Source organism: Macadamia integrifolia, unplaced genomic scaffold (genome assembly GCF_013358625.1).
Source record: "Macadamia integrifolia cultivar HAES 741 unplaced genomic scaffold, SCU_Mint_v3 scaffold1082, whole genome shotgun sequence".
In the NCBI taxonomy this organism is placed as follows: Eukaryota; Viridiplantae; Streptophyta; class Magnoliopsida; order Proteales; family Proteaceae; genus Macadamia; species Macadamia integrifolia.
Genome location: NW_024868080.1, coordinates 195,967 through 210,763, shown reverse-complemented (window position 1 = coordinate 210,763; position 14,797 = coordinate 195,967). Strand labels below are relative to the sequence as shown.

Here is a 14,797-nt window from a genome sequence, read left to right as displayed (position 1 = left end):
GCTAAATTAAGAGTAATTAACAAAAGTGAGAATTTATGAGAAGAACAACCTTTACATTTTGAATCCCCATTGACATGATTATGTAACTCTGGTGCGTATTCTAGTTCATTACGACTACAAGTCTAATGCAACCATAGAATGATAATTCCATTTTATTTTAGGTATAACTTATCTTGCCGAGCACTATCGTCTTTCAAATACGCTTAGCATGCTTAGTTCGGTCAATTAAAGGCTATCATCGATACAATCAAAATTTTGATAAAAACTATTATTTGAATAGAAAATTTGAATCACAAAAGCACATTCTGTAAACTAAATAATTCAATTAAAATCATCTATAAAGGGATGGAGTCTCAACATCAAACAATCAAGTATGTTTAAATCATACATTAAATAACAATTATCAATGGCTCATCTACACCTAAAGGCAAAGGGGACTTAACCACTTATGGTGCCAATCATTAACGAAGGGCAGCAAAACAATTTTCTTCCATGAAGACATGAACACAGATGGCGATGTGGCACGATGCGATGGTGGCGATGGAATCTTGGTGTGATGGTAATGATCTCTGTGTAAAGTTGTCCAAAAAAATCCGTCCAGAAGAAGGTGCGATCCAAGAAAAAGGGCAAACCATAAAAAAATAAAAAAAAAAAAAAAAAAGGAAAGCCATGAAAAAAGAGAGAAAAATCTTAGCCAAATTTAATGAGAGAGAGGTATGAGATAAAGAAGGGGTTTTAGAATTGTGAGTGGGAGATCATGTAAGAGGGGGATTAGGAAAGTGAGGAGAGATAGGGACGCATTACATGAGAGAGAGAGAGAGAGAGAGAACCAGCCATCACAATAAAATGGCAAAACGTAATCAATTTAATCATGAAACCTAATAAAATAAACAATTAAATAACAATATAATGTATAATTATGACCCGACCACAATCCCTCACTTGCACTTTTGATCGTACTCGATAGATGAGGAAGCAGAAGTATGATATTTGGGTTTGGGGTTCAAGGGTATAATAGGGAGTTCACAGCCATATTTTGGTTTTTTTTTATCACTAGATGTTGGGAATGGATTATTAGAGTGTTTTAGTGCAAAGTCTATAATTGTCTTTTCCATCTTCTGACTTAACACTGCCAACTGTAGGGGTACAATGTAATTGTCAGTTTGATGAGGGATGGTTATAACACTAGGGCAAACTGTAGGGAGGCTACTGTAATTATCCCTAATTAATTTAACTTGAAAATTTTAACCTATCTTTATTAAGATTTATGAAACTAATTAACCTAATTGAAATAAACATTTTAATCCTAAATTACTAATTCTAAGTTTGGTATTTCCAATGAAGGGAAAAGGATAGGCATGCTAGCAGGATACCCAAGTATCAGGTATGCTAGCATGCTTGGACCATTGGATTAGAGGTGCAAAATCTACACCATTGGGTACCTAACCTATCCAGCCCAGGCGTTGCAACTGATTTGTTGCAGGAAAAAAAAAGTTCGGAAAATGGTCGTCATCTCTGTCACCGTCATCGGTGATTCCTTCAGCTACAATTGTTGTTGCTCCCATTGCACTACAACTGCATTTGCCAACAAAACTAGATCTGGATCTGGTTGTTAATCAATGACGATGGTGGTGCTGGGGATGTTGCTGTGTGGACGAGGTGGATGATTTGGGGTTTTAAATGGATTGAAACCTCCAGTTCCATTACCAATTCCATCTCTTCTTCTTTCATTACCTTCTAAAACTGCTCAGATGGGATTTGTGAAAGAACTATTAAATGACTAGAAATCATGATTGTAGAAGCATCAATTTGAGAGAGAGAGAGAGAGAGAGAGAGAGAGAGAGAGAGACCAAAATGCCAAATTTGCTACGATTTATAGAACAACAATGCTGAGATTTCACTTAGAATTTGGATTTTTTTTTTTTCTTTTGGAGAGAATCTGAACTGAAATTAAAACAGGAAGGCCTTCAATCTTTCACTCAGATTTAGTATTTTTGTTTGTTTATCTCTTTGCTTCTTTCAGAAACAAGTATCTGTTTGTATTTTTGTATGATTAAAGCGGTCGATTTGGTAATTAGATATGATCTCTTCTATTATGTATCTCAGTCTTTGATTGCAAACGAAGATTTCCAACACATCCTTCGTGTTCTGAACACCAATGTCGACGGAAAGTGGAAGATCATGTTTGCGATGACCTCCATCAAAGGTATTGGGAGACGATTTGCCAACATCATCTGCAAGAAACCCGACGTCGACATGAACAAGAGATTGTGATCTTGCTTGTTCTGTTTCCCCTTTCCGTGTGTTCCCTTCCTTTCTTCTTTGATCCCAACAGTGAAACCCATATCTCTGTCGTCGCTGATCCCTAACCCTAATCCTTCTCCGGCTGGTGACCATTTTCCAAACTTTTTTTTTTTTTGTTTTTTCTGCAACAGAGCAGTTGCAGCGGCGTGCGGGAAGAGGGGAGAGAAAGAGGGGAAGAAGAGTGAACGCCCCGACCATGAGGCCGTCGATCTCACCAATGATGGTGATGGAGACGGAGATAGTGAGGGAGAAGAAACGGTAGAGTGTCGGGGCTGGGTAGATTAGGTAAGACAACAAATACCCAACGATGTAGATTTTGCACATCTAATCCAACGGTCCAGGCATGCTAGCATACCTGATACCTGAGTATCCTGCTAGCATGCCTATCCCTCTCCCTTGCATGAATTATGAGTTTCTAATCAATCTAATAAATGGGGAAGAGTTTTGTGTTTGGGAGCGCAGCTCCTGCATCAGCACGAGGCCAATGGAAACTCAAATTACTAATCCTATGTTAGGTATTGACATGCAATATGACTCTACTTATGAGTTCTAATATTTTATTTATTTCTTTATTTTTTAGGTAGAACATTTTGAATTCTAATCAATCTAATTAAAGGGGTTTTCACAAATAACAAATCTAATTAATGGGGAAGACCGGAAGAGTTTTATTCAATTATGAATAAAAGGCAAAATATGAAGACAGTAAAAGGGAAGAGGAAGAAAGAGGATAGAGTGGGCATATACTGAAAGATTCAGTGATTCCTTTGTGGTGTTGGGGAATATCCATACAGACACTCCTTCAAAGAGATCAGATTCCTTCAAACACCTTCGCATTTCATCACTGCACTAAATAATCTACCAGATACAGCGAAAACCGCTATAAAAATTATGATTTCTTCTCCTATAGATCGTGCCATTTGTTCTCCCCCTTCTCATTGTTCTTCTTCTCTTCCGATTGTCTCTGCTACTTTCAGTGTTTCTCATCTTCCAGCTTCGGCAAGAAGTCATTGCCGCCTCTCCTGCAAACAGAAGTTCCTCTTGCAATTCACTGAAGCAAATAGAAGGAGTGGGAAAAGAAGCGCAGCACCTCTTTCAGTGAAGATAGGAGAAGAAGAGGCGCCTCCTCTTCTGGAGGAAATAGAAGGGGCTTCCAAGCCTCGGCGCATCGTTCTCTTTGTAGAGCCTTCTCCTTTTGCGTGAGTTCTCATTTTTCTTTCTAGGAAGAACCCATTACTCTGAAAATTTTATTTTTATTGTTTCTGCCATTTGATGTCTTTGTGAGCAAGTTCTTTGTTTTCATTTCACTGTTTTAGGTTCCTTTTTTTTTTAAGTTTTGGGCTTGACTCTGTGTTGGTTTATGAAATTTAGTTGTGGTTCATTTGTTGTTATAGTACTTAGCTGCATTTTAGCTGGTTAGTGAGTTGGCTGTGATTTCCCTTAGTTTAATTGCTTCTGTAGTTTTAGCTGTTACTTTGATGGATATTGTAAGAATTTCTGAAATTCAATTGAATTTGTAGCTCTACCTATATTTATGGTGAAAGTTTTTGTACTCAGCAATCCACGGAAAAATTTGGTGGGTGGGCACAGCTTCAAATTTCATTGTTGCACCTTACCCTAGTCTAGAAAAATACTATTAGAGAGCAAAAAATCCTCTTCAGAGAGAGAGAGAGTACAGTCAAAAGAGGAAGAAAATGTAGCATGGTTGTCGTTCCCCATCACTGACATTGTCTCCTTCATTAGGCTCACAATCCACTTCCAAATAAACAATCTTGTTCTTCTGTTTGCTCTTCGGAATTGGTGGCTATAAGAGTGTTCTTATCAGAAAAGGCTACTAGAAGATTAGGACACCAAGTAAAAAAATGTATACACCCCTTACCAATGTTTAGCTTAGATACTTCACTTTTTGTTTCCAAAATTCATCCCAAGTCAATGACCGTAATGATGATAATAATAGATTCTGTATCTGGGAAAGAGGGATTGTTAAGATGAGACTACTGCTTGCATTCATGTCTATGTTGATATGATAGTTGACAGAAGAAGCTTCTTATTTTCATATTTGTGCAACGAAAAAATTTTAACCGGGTTAACACTTTTATTTTCTATAAGTATATTTTGATCATTAGTGCGATGAAATGTTATTGGACGTAGAGATAAAGGAGATTCCGAGTGAGAAATTGCAACTGCAAGCTTAGTTCCTATCTTTACAGCCTAAAGATGCCACTTTTGGCCAATTGAATCTGCCAAGATGAGGCCCAAATTGCTTGAACGACTGAACTTTAAGGCCACATCTCTTTGTATTCATCTATATTCCATTACATATATATGTATTCATGCTCTAACTTGGGAAAAACATTGCAACACAGTTTGCTTGTCTGGAAATTTGTGAAAATTGCTTAGGCTGATGGAGTTTGCACATTTGATCTCTTTCTATATGCTTAGTGTTTGAGAAATATCTGCATTCCATTGACACTAGCTGGTAATTTTGCAGTTATGTGTCTGGATACAAAAATCGGTTTCAGAATTTCATCAAATATCTGCGAGAGATGGGGGATGAGGTGAACCATTTATTTTTCTGCAGCTTTATAATATTGTTTCTCAAGTTCTGGATTCCATGTGGCTAAGGGATGATCTTCTTCTAGATTTTAAGGCTATCAAGATCCATTAGGATATTGAAATACATTTTACTCATATTGTGTATGGATGCTACTGGGATACACTTGCTTTGGGTTTTGAAGTATTTGAATAAAACTCAGTTACTGGTTCATTTGGGGAGAGAAGGAAGAAAAAGATCTTATGATAAACATATTTAGAAACTCACTGATCAAGTTGGTGCCTACAACTAAATTGAAAGTATTTGATTTAAAATTCAGAACATTGTGTTTTCAAGAAATACATGAGTCAATGCTCAGTTAGTTCCATTATTTATTAAAAAACCTTTCATTGACTAGCCTAAAAAATCTTTCTTTCTCTGGTCACCAACTCACATCAGATATATAGGTACTGGTTTCCAAACCTTCCCTACTTCTGCCTCTGTGGAATACATGACTGGTTTCCAAGATCATACTGAGTTTTTGAAAATTGGCTTTGTGATGCATGGTGTAGGTCATGGTTGTAACGACCCACGAAGGATTACCCCAAGAATTTTATGGAGCAAAATTAATTGGTTCACGAAGGTAACTTGAACTACCTACATTCAAAAGATATGGCATATATGGCATTCTTTTGCAACCCCTACAATTTTGTTTATTCTTTGGTTTTAAGGTTTTGTTGTTTATTTAATTCTCCAACCTTAGATTAAGCACCATGTTACCAACTAGGAGTTGCAAATGTAGTAGAATCTTTTTACATGTTTGGTGACCAAACCTTTACTGAGCCGTGTCAAAGTTTCGGCCCAATCCAAGCCTTTGTAGTTTTGGTAGTTTGATTGTTCATTTGTTTTGCCTTCATATCCATCTTCCTAGTGGCTTTCAGTTCTTGATAATTTTTTTAAGTCAACTGACATGATTTTAAATCAATTGGTTCTGAATTCTGCATTGTGAGACTTACAATGGAATTAAATATTCGTGTTACTTGCTACACTTGTTTTGTCTGTCATCTGGTGTCTTCACTGTGAAGTTATTTTGGTATAATCTTCAACTTTTGGGATTTTCATTTGATTATGTCTGCATATTCTTCTTCCTAACTGTTCTCAAATCTTTTGCAGCTTTCCCTGCCCTTGGTATCAAAAGGTGCCCCTTTCGTTAGCTCTCAGCCCTAGAATAATCTCTGAGGTTGCCAAGTTCAAGCCTGACATAATACATGCATCATCACCTGGAATAATGGTAGATGTTTATTTTCTTTGTCAAGAAATGTGTTGATTTCCCAAAACAGGAAAAAAATCAACTTGTTTTGTGTAGCTGACATAATGTTAACCATCACAGGTTTTTGGCGCTCTGATCATTGCAAAACTACTCTGTGTGCCTATTGTGATGTCGTATCACACTCACGTTCCAGTGTGAGTGTTTGATCCTTGGAATAAAATTTTTACTATGGGCTTACATAGGCTTAAATTGAACCAGGCCTTATAAGTACAAACCCGGTCCATAGGCTTATGGACATGGACCAAGTCCCGCCCAAAAGATTTTCTAGAAGCCTGGCCCATACTATGTTCACATTTGTCCTGCTCCTCCGAACCTAAGGCCAGTTATTAAGTTAAGAGGGGCACCAAAACAATGTATTGGCCCTGTGATGAACACCATGACACTCCCTAAATGCTATTGCCACAAAAGTTGGGGTAGTGGTATTTTGTGTTCTTTCCATTAAAGTTTTGCAACCTTCTGCATGTATCCTTATCCTAAGAAGTTAAAATTTTGGTACAATATTCAAAGGAGTCTTGCTTCATTAGTTGATGAAATAGATCATTGTTTAACTTCTTTTTAGGGCATGAGCTGATTATTGTTCTGGTCCTTGCAGATACATTCCAAGATACACCTTTAGTTGGTTGGTGAAACCTATGTGGTTAATTATAAGTATGCTTTAGTTACCTTAGTGGGCCCTGTTTGAAGATGTATACTTGATATTCATATTGGCTGGGTGCTAAACTTTTGTGTTGTTGTCAGAGTTTCTTCACAGAGCTGCTGATCTTACTCTGGTACCTTCTGCTGCCATTGGGAGGGATCTTCAAGCGGCTCGGGTAACTGCAGGTCAAAATGACATCCTACTCCTACCAATATTTCTTCTATGGCAACTGTTGAATCTTGTTTCCACATCATACAGATAGCCAAACTTAAATCAATATATTGAGCGCAGGACTTGTTATACTCATTTGATATTTTGCTTAAAAATCAAACCATTTCTATATTGACAATCACAATATAGTTTCATATCTATCTGAACTCAACTTGCTCCAGCATGCTCTGGTCCTAACTAACAACAAGAATCTATTGATTGATTAATACCAATAACATTATACATTACCAAACTGCCTGACATATCAGATCTCTTATAATTTATGTGAAATATTTATTTCATTCATAATCAAAATCTGATGCTTTTATTTTGAACATGCAAATGCGTTTATACAAATGGATCACAAAATCTGCTATTATACATAAGGTTCTGAACCTGTAATTCTGGTCATATCAGAGGCCATTGGAGAACAAATAAGTGTTATTTACATTTTGTTAATTACTTTTTTTTTAATACTTTTATTTGTATTATCAATTATTAAAGGGGTTGCTCTCTTTACCACACACAACAACAGTACATCCATTCAATTACAACCTTGTATCCTTGGTTATTTGTGTTTTCCCTGCTTGCTCATATGTTTCTTCCTTACCATCGCCCCTTTTTTTTTCCAGCTAATAAGATACGTCTCTGGAATAAAGGTGTTGATTCTGAAAGCTTTCATCCCCGCTACCGAAGCTATGATATGCGTATAAGACTAAGGTATGTTGTGCTTGCCTTGTCTTTCATTTGTAACCCTTTTCAGAGAGGTCTGTGGCCCTAAATCCTTTTTCCTCCCCTGTTTAACCAGCAATGGGGAACCTGAGAAACCACTGATAATCCATGTTGGGCGGCTAGGAGTTGAGAAGAATTTGGATTTTCTAAAGAGGTTAGTTTATTTTCCTTTTAAATGGCCAGTTTCTTTTCCTTTGGTTAGTGACATTTTTTGTAGTTATATGATGGCCCTTATGTTTGTTGGCTCCTATGATTTTGGTCCTTTTGGCCATATTCCTGTGTGAGTTGTAAAGAAAACCCAAAAATCGATGCACAAGTTTGTCATAGCTTGAAAAAATTTTAAAAACTAAAATGATTCCTTGGTTTAAAATCAGCTATTTGTATGATAATGTTTCCAATACAGAACTTTCTGTTTCATTTCTCAAAATCTTCAGAAGTTGATTACAGGTCTTTACCAAGTGTTGTTTGGTTGTGGTTTGTAGTATTTATCCTGATTCAATTGAGTCTAACTGGGAATTCCTTTTCTTTCCTCTTTTTTATTATATATATATATATATATATATTGTATATGGGATCGATAGTTGTAGTCAATTCTGTTTGTGTGCTATAGTGATTTTGGTTGCTAGCTTTGACATCTGAAACCTTGGTTGAACAGGGTCATGGATAGGTTTCCAGAAGTGCGGATTGCTTTTATAGGGGATGGGCCATATAGGTAAGCTATTCTGGCATCTCAGCTACTTGTGTTGCTTGACAAGCCATGGACACTTCCTACTATACTGCAGATCAGAATATATTGGAAGTTTGATTTGACCAAAATAACCCTTGAATGAAGAAATTCCTATCATCTTATCCAAATTAAAACTTTTGAACTAATTCTTTTTGTTACGATTTCTATCATTTATGGGAGATGTACATGGATCAGATGTGATGAATGCATTTGACTTGATATATTCTCTCTCTCTCTCAGTGTGTGTGCACGCTAGGTATTGGTGGGACCCTTTTTAGCGTGGGTTTTATGCAAAGCATGTTTCTTTGCATGAAACCCTGGTCTTTGCCTGATACTGTGAACTCTTGCACATATGCCATCTGATCCTTGACCGTTAAGGCCATTGAATTCTATCATTTTTTCCCAAGCAAAGATCATGAGGTTGAGAAAGATGTGTCATTTCCCATGCACTCATATTGTGAAACACTTCAAAACATTCCTTCTTGCTTGCTGTTCACAAAGCCTTTCTTTTGCTGTTGTGGCAGGGGGGAGCTGGAAACAATGTTCTCAGGCATGCCTGCTGTATTCACAGGACTGTTGCAAGGGGAGGAACTCTCTCAGGCATATGCTAGTGGGGACGTGTTTGTGATGCCTTCTGAATCTGAGACCCTTGGATTTGTTGTATTGGAGGCCATGTCGTCAGGAGTTCCAGTGGTGGCAGCTCGGGCTGGGGGCATCCCTGAGATTATTCCCATTGATCAGGAGGGAAAAACAGGCTTCCTTTTTAATCCAGGAGACGTTGAGGACTGCCTGAGAAAATTGAAACCTCTGTTGTCTAACCAAGAGTTGAGAGAAACCATTGGAAAAGCTGCACGTCAGGAGATGGAGAAGTTTGATTGGCGAGCAGCCACCCGAAAAATAAGGAATGAGCAATACAATGCTGCAATTTGGTTTTGGAGAAAGCAAAGAGCACAGCTTTTGAGACCTATACAATGGATAGTGAGACGAATTTTCCGTTCGCCACGAGTCAACTATGGAAGATGTTAACATCTCCTGAGCTCAAAAAGCTTACTGTACATAGTTAGCATCATTAGATGATCTTTAAGATCACCTTGTCCCATTGAGGAATGCATGACATTTTTTCTCTATAGTTAGTGCCTTAGGCATATATTCAAGGACAGATACAAAATTATGTCATTTATGGGCTGTTCCAAGGCCTTGAAATTCATATTGAAGCATTGAAATGTGAAGTAAGGTTTCTAACAAAAAGAAAAAGAAATGTGAAGTTAGTTCATCATCGTGTGTGTTGTTCTGTGAGATTTCTCTTTCCCTCTATTTCTTCTTCTTTTTTTTTTTTTGGGGGGGGGGTTGGGTTGGAGTGGAGGGGTTTGTGTACGGGACAGGGAAGAACGATGCAAATATATGCCCTCTGCATCACAAAAATTCTCCTAGGCAGTTCATCTATTTTTTTGGTTCAAGGAATTGGAGAAATGTTTTACTTGATATTGTTTATCTGGTTCAAAAGCATTAGCAGTGGAGAACGAGCAGTAGAATGTTTTCTTGAGGGAATTAGAAAAAAAAAAATACCTTTAAATAGAAGAGTTTTAGTAAATATAAAGTATGCAGAAAGGAGTGATAAAAATTCAGGATTCTCTCCAGTGGCTGGGCTGTCCAGAGAGACATCGAGCGGCTGGAAGGACTTGAACACACACCCCTACACATGAGAAATATGAAAGGATATATACTAATTTGATGGTTCCATAACTGAATGTTAACAGAGTCTTGATTGAGAATATGCTGTGTATTGATTTCTGAATTACACAAAGAGAATATTTATAGAAGAAGTGTCCCCTAGCTGGCTAGCCACAATAGGCAACTACTGATATGGATACACACGATATGAATCACAAAATATAAACTCCTACTATAAGAGAAGCACACATATATTGAGTTATTCGATTTGGGTGGACTCAATATTTCGTCAATACACCCCCTCAAGGGGAAGAGTTGCAGTCGTGGATCTTCAATTTGTCACATAAGAATTGATAACGTGCAGTTGGAAGAGCCTTAGAGAATATATCTGTGAGCTAGTCCTTGGTAGAGACAAATTGCACAGAGAGCTAGGGGTGCAACAGGGTCGGGTTAGGCTGGGCTTCTTAAAACCCTAGCCCAACCCTTAGTCCCCTTAATTGGGCCTAAACCCGCCTTGACCCTGACTCAAAGCCGCATAACTTCAACCCAGACCCTATCCTTCAGGGTTCAGCCCAACCCTTACCCGCCCTAACTGGCCCTGATTTTTCAGGGTTGGGTCGGGATGACGCTGACCCTAACCCTAGTTTGCCATCAAGGGCCGGGTATACCTTGATCCTGACCCTACAAAATATGAAATAACTCAAAAATAAAAAATATTCATAATAAAGAGGAAATAAAAAAAAGTCACAAATTACTTGTTATGAAGAGAACATCTTAAAGCAAACATTCAAACAATACAAATAACTCTGACTATTATGGTAAACAAAGAGGAGATCATCCTAAGAAAGTAAATAATCCAAAAAATTTCAATTATTTGTCATGATAAACAAATAGGTTACCAGGTGGAATTCATAAGGATTTAAATACCGCTCACACAAAACAGTAGAAATAGTCGCCTAATGAGAGAGAGAGAGAGAGAGAGAGAGAGAGAGAGAGAGAGAAAGAGAGAGAGAGTTACCGATGAATTTGATTCCTCAGACCAAGTAGAGAGCCAGAGACTTTTTATTTTTTTTGATGAAACGCAGAGAGCCAGAGATGCAAAGAAGTTCTACGGCAAAAGGTAAGGAAGATAGATATTCTTTTTTTTTTTTTTTGGGTAGAAAAAGGAAAATAGATATTTTTTATTGGTAAAAGAGGTAAGAGAGATCGGTGAGATTGTGAGAAGATATATTAGGATTTTTGAGGTGTCAATGACTCAATGTAAAATAATATATAAAATTAGGTTAAAATCAGGGTCACAACTAGGGTTATAACCAGGGGCAGGTATGGCCAAAACCAGGGCCAAAATTTAGGGTAAAAAAATCAGGGCCAGGTTCAGGGCGGCCTGGGCGGGCCAAAGACATCAACCCTTAACCACCCTGACCATTACCAGCCCTCAGGGCCAAAAATTTTGGGTCGGTACTTGTTCGGGATCAGGGCGAGTCTAGGCCGTCAGGGCCAAACTTGCACCCCTATAGAGAGCTGACGAAGTGCCACCCATTCCCAGACAAAGTGAAAGTCTATCTCAATGTGCTTTGTGCGGAGATGAAAAACGGGATTGGTTGAACTGAGAGGTATGTGGCACCAATGTTGTCGCACCAGAGCACAGGGGGGCCAAGTAGAGGAAAACCGATTTTCTTGAAGAGAGAAAGCAATGGTGGTAACCACTAGAATAGGTGGAGGGGTAGGGGGCAAGGAAGCAAGGGTGGTAACCCAATGGGGACAACAACCTAAGGAGTGGGAAGGGAAACCGAAGGAGATGGAGATGGAGATGGAGATGGAGAGGACAACAACATAGAAAACAGAAAGAATGACTAGTCAAAGCGAATAAGCCGTGCAATATACATACGATTGGATGCAAGATCAAGACAATGATATCCAGTATGAGAGTCGTTGTACCCAAGGAAAATGCAAGGAGTGGATCGAAAATCTATTTTATGGGAATTATAGGGACAGAGGTATGAGAGTCGTTGTACCCAAGGAAAATGCAAGGAGTGGATCGAAAATCTATTTTATGGGAATTATAGGGACAGAGGTAAGGAAAGCAATGACACCCAAAAACACGAAGATATTAATAATCAGATGCCTTGTGAAAGACAACCTGAAAGGGAGATGCATGATTTGAGGTGCGGGAGGGCATGAGATTGATAAGGTACATGGATGTATCAAAGGCATACTGCTAATATTTCTTTGGAACCGATCCATGGGCAAGCAGGGTGAGGCCAGTCTCAACTATGTGGCGATGGCGACGTTCACCCGCACCCAGTTGCTCATGAGTATGGGGGCAAGCCTTGCGATGGGCAATGCCGAAAGGGGAAAAGAAAACAGGTAAAGAGCGGTATTCACCGCCCCAATCAGTTTGAATGGATTTTAATTTATGAGAGAAGAAGCGTTCAACAAGAGCTTGAAATTGCTTACAGATTCCAAAGACCTCAGACTTACGAACCATAGGATAAAACCAAATATATTTAGAAAAGTCATCAACAAAAACTACAAAGTACTTATGATCTTCAGGGGAGGGGGTAGGGGAAGGACCCCAAACATCACTGTAGATGAGATCAAGAGGAAATAAACTAATGGAAGAAGAGACCTAATGACAAACGACTGGACTTGCCAAGTTGACCGGCGTTATACATAGGACTCAACCGTGTAGATTGATACGGAAAAGTATTGGTGCGTAACATAAAACAAAGAAGATGCTCGTGAGGGTGCCCAAGGCGATGATGCCACCCGTCAATCGACCTTCTTTCGGCAATACTGATGGAGGGAGTGGAGGAAGGGGGAGTCTTGAGCGGGTAAAGATCATTACTGCTCGGCTCGGAAAGAAGAATCCTCTTGTTGACTTGATCCCTGACAAGGAAGTGAGAGGCATGAAGTTCAAAGAAAACATTATTGTCCTGATAGAATTTTTTAACAGAGAAAAGAGGTTTGGAAATAGTGGGAACATGTAAAATATTATTAAGTTAAAACTAAGAGAAGAGGAAGAAGAGGAGATAGAGGAATGACTGATGTGAGAGATGGGAATACCCTTACCGTTGCCAACATGGAGCTAATCGTGACCAGTGTAGGGATCATAATGGGAGAGATATTGGAGGTCAGGGGTAATGTGATGGGAGGCACCTGTGTAAGGATACCAGGGAAGGGAGTTGGAGGGTGGATAGGCTGGGGTTGGGAGGATGGGAGGGTTAGGGTGAGTGTAGTGGGCGGTAAGGGGCATAATGGGAGGACGTTGGTAGGATGGGTAATAGGAATTGGGGTAGGGTTGAGGTTTAAAGTAGCAGGTGCTAGCATTGTGGTTAGTGCGCTGACAAACAGTGCAGTAGAGACGCCCTTGGGAGGATCAACCATGGCCACAACCTGATTTGCCACACCCTCCACGACCTCTAGATGAACCACGACCATAAGAGGTAGTCGAGTCACCAGAGGAAGGGAGACCGTTGAGCGGTATTGGCAATTGGAGCAGTGGGAGTATCACTAAGGTCAGAGACGGAGAGCTTGGAAAAGGCCTTCATACTTTCATAGCCGAGGAGCAGACTGTGCAATTCATTATAGGTAGGGGTGACTACACGAGTAAACAGAGAGGTAACGATTTCCTGTAGATCTTCCAAGAGACCATGAAGGACATGGATGTTGAAGTCCACAGGAAGGAGGGGCTTACTAGCAATGGCCAATTCATCAGAAATTGGTTTGGCCCTTTGGAGATACAGGGTGACGGTCTCATCAGTCTTTTGGTGAAGATTGTGCATGTTGAGGTTGAGAGAAATAAGCTAAGTTGTCGAGGTGGAACCATAGGTTTCATGGAGAGTTTCCCAAATTTCTTGACTAGTCTCCTTGTCCAGAATGATGAGAACAATAGCCTCAGAGAGAGAGGCTACAAGAAGACTGACTAGTTTGGGGCCATGTTGTTGCCAGGTCAACACTGCCACAAGGTCAGTGGGACAGGGGTGAGTGCCATCAATAAAGCCAAAAAAGTGTTGGCCATGGAGAAAGGGGATCAGTTATTTCTTCCAGAGGAGGAAGTTGGTGGGTGTGAGCTTAATGGAGAGAAGGTGGTGTGGAGAAGGGAAAGAGGGAGAGGGAAGTGTGGTTGTTGTGGTGGGGGTTAAGGCGGCTTGATCAACGGCAGGGATAATTTGAGGAGGGTCGCCATGGGAGCCAACTAGGGAGAAGAGGATGGCAGCAGCGTTGAGGCGAGCACAGCGAGGATTTGCATAGGGAGCACCGAACCAGCAACGAAGAGAGGATCGACTTGCTTCTTGGAGCAAAGAAGAAGAAGAAAAAAAAAAAAGAAAACCTATGCTCTTGATACCATGTTAATACAGTCTTGATTGAGAATATGTTATGTGTATTGATTTTCGACTTACATAAAGAGAATATTTATACAAGAGGTGTGCCGTAACTGGCTAGCCACAATAGACAAATACTGATAAATACACAGTATATGAATCACTTAAAATATAAACTCCAACTATAAGAAAAGTGCACATATATTGAGTTACCTGATTTGGGTGGACTCAATATTACGTCAATACTGAAAACTCAAAACAATAGTCACAAGCAAGTAATATTACTTCTCCATCTAAATTTGTATCACCATTAGAAGATGTCATAGATAAA

At 39.3% G+C, this 14,797-nt stretch overlaps 1 protein-coding gene across 1 annotated transcript; it reads left to right on the top strand.

The window, feature by feature from the left end:
• The first annotated feature begins 3,020 nt into the window (after positions 1–3,020).
• On the top strand, positions 3,021–9,746 carry LOC122062668 (sulfoquinovosyl transferase SQD2-like). The gene is made up of 11 exons (XM_042626311.1): positions 3,021–3,500; positions 4,793–4,859; positions 5,407–5,477; positions 6,008–6,125; positions 6,225–6,298; positions 6,757–6,812; positions 6,903–6,986; positions 7,644–7,731; positions 7,820–7,897; positions 8,399–8,455; positions 8,995–9,746. The coding sequence occupies exons 1-11, from the start codon at positions 3,193–3,195 to the stop codon at positions 9,494–9,496; spliced, it is 1,503 nt and encodes a 500-aa protein (XP_042482245.1). The 5' UTR covers positions 3,021–3,192; the 3' UTR covers positions 9,497–9,746.
• Positions 9,747–14,797: the final 5,051 nt, after the last annotated feature.

What these genes read in the sequence shown, in the direction of transcription:
- LOC122062668 (XM_042626311.1), top strand. Translation starts at nt 3,193, where the DNA reads ATGATTTCTTCTCCTATAGATCGTGCCATTTGTTCTCCCCCTTCTCAT. An exon ending in GTAGAGCCTTCTCCTTTTGC is followed by an intron (nt 3,501 to 4,792) that starts GTGAGTTCTCAT and finishes GTAATTTTGCAG; the next exon opens with TTATGTGTCTGGATACAAAA. An exon ending in TGCGAGAGATGGGGGATGAG is followed by an intron (nt 4,860 to 5,406) that starts GTGAACCATTTA and finishes TGCATGGTGTAG; the next exon opens with GTCATGGTTGTAACGACCCA.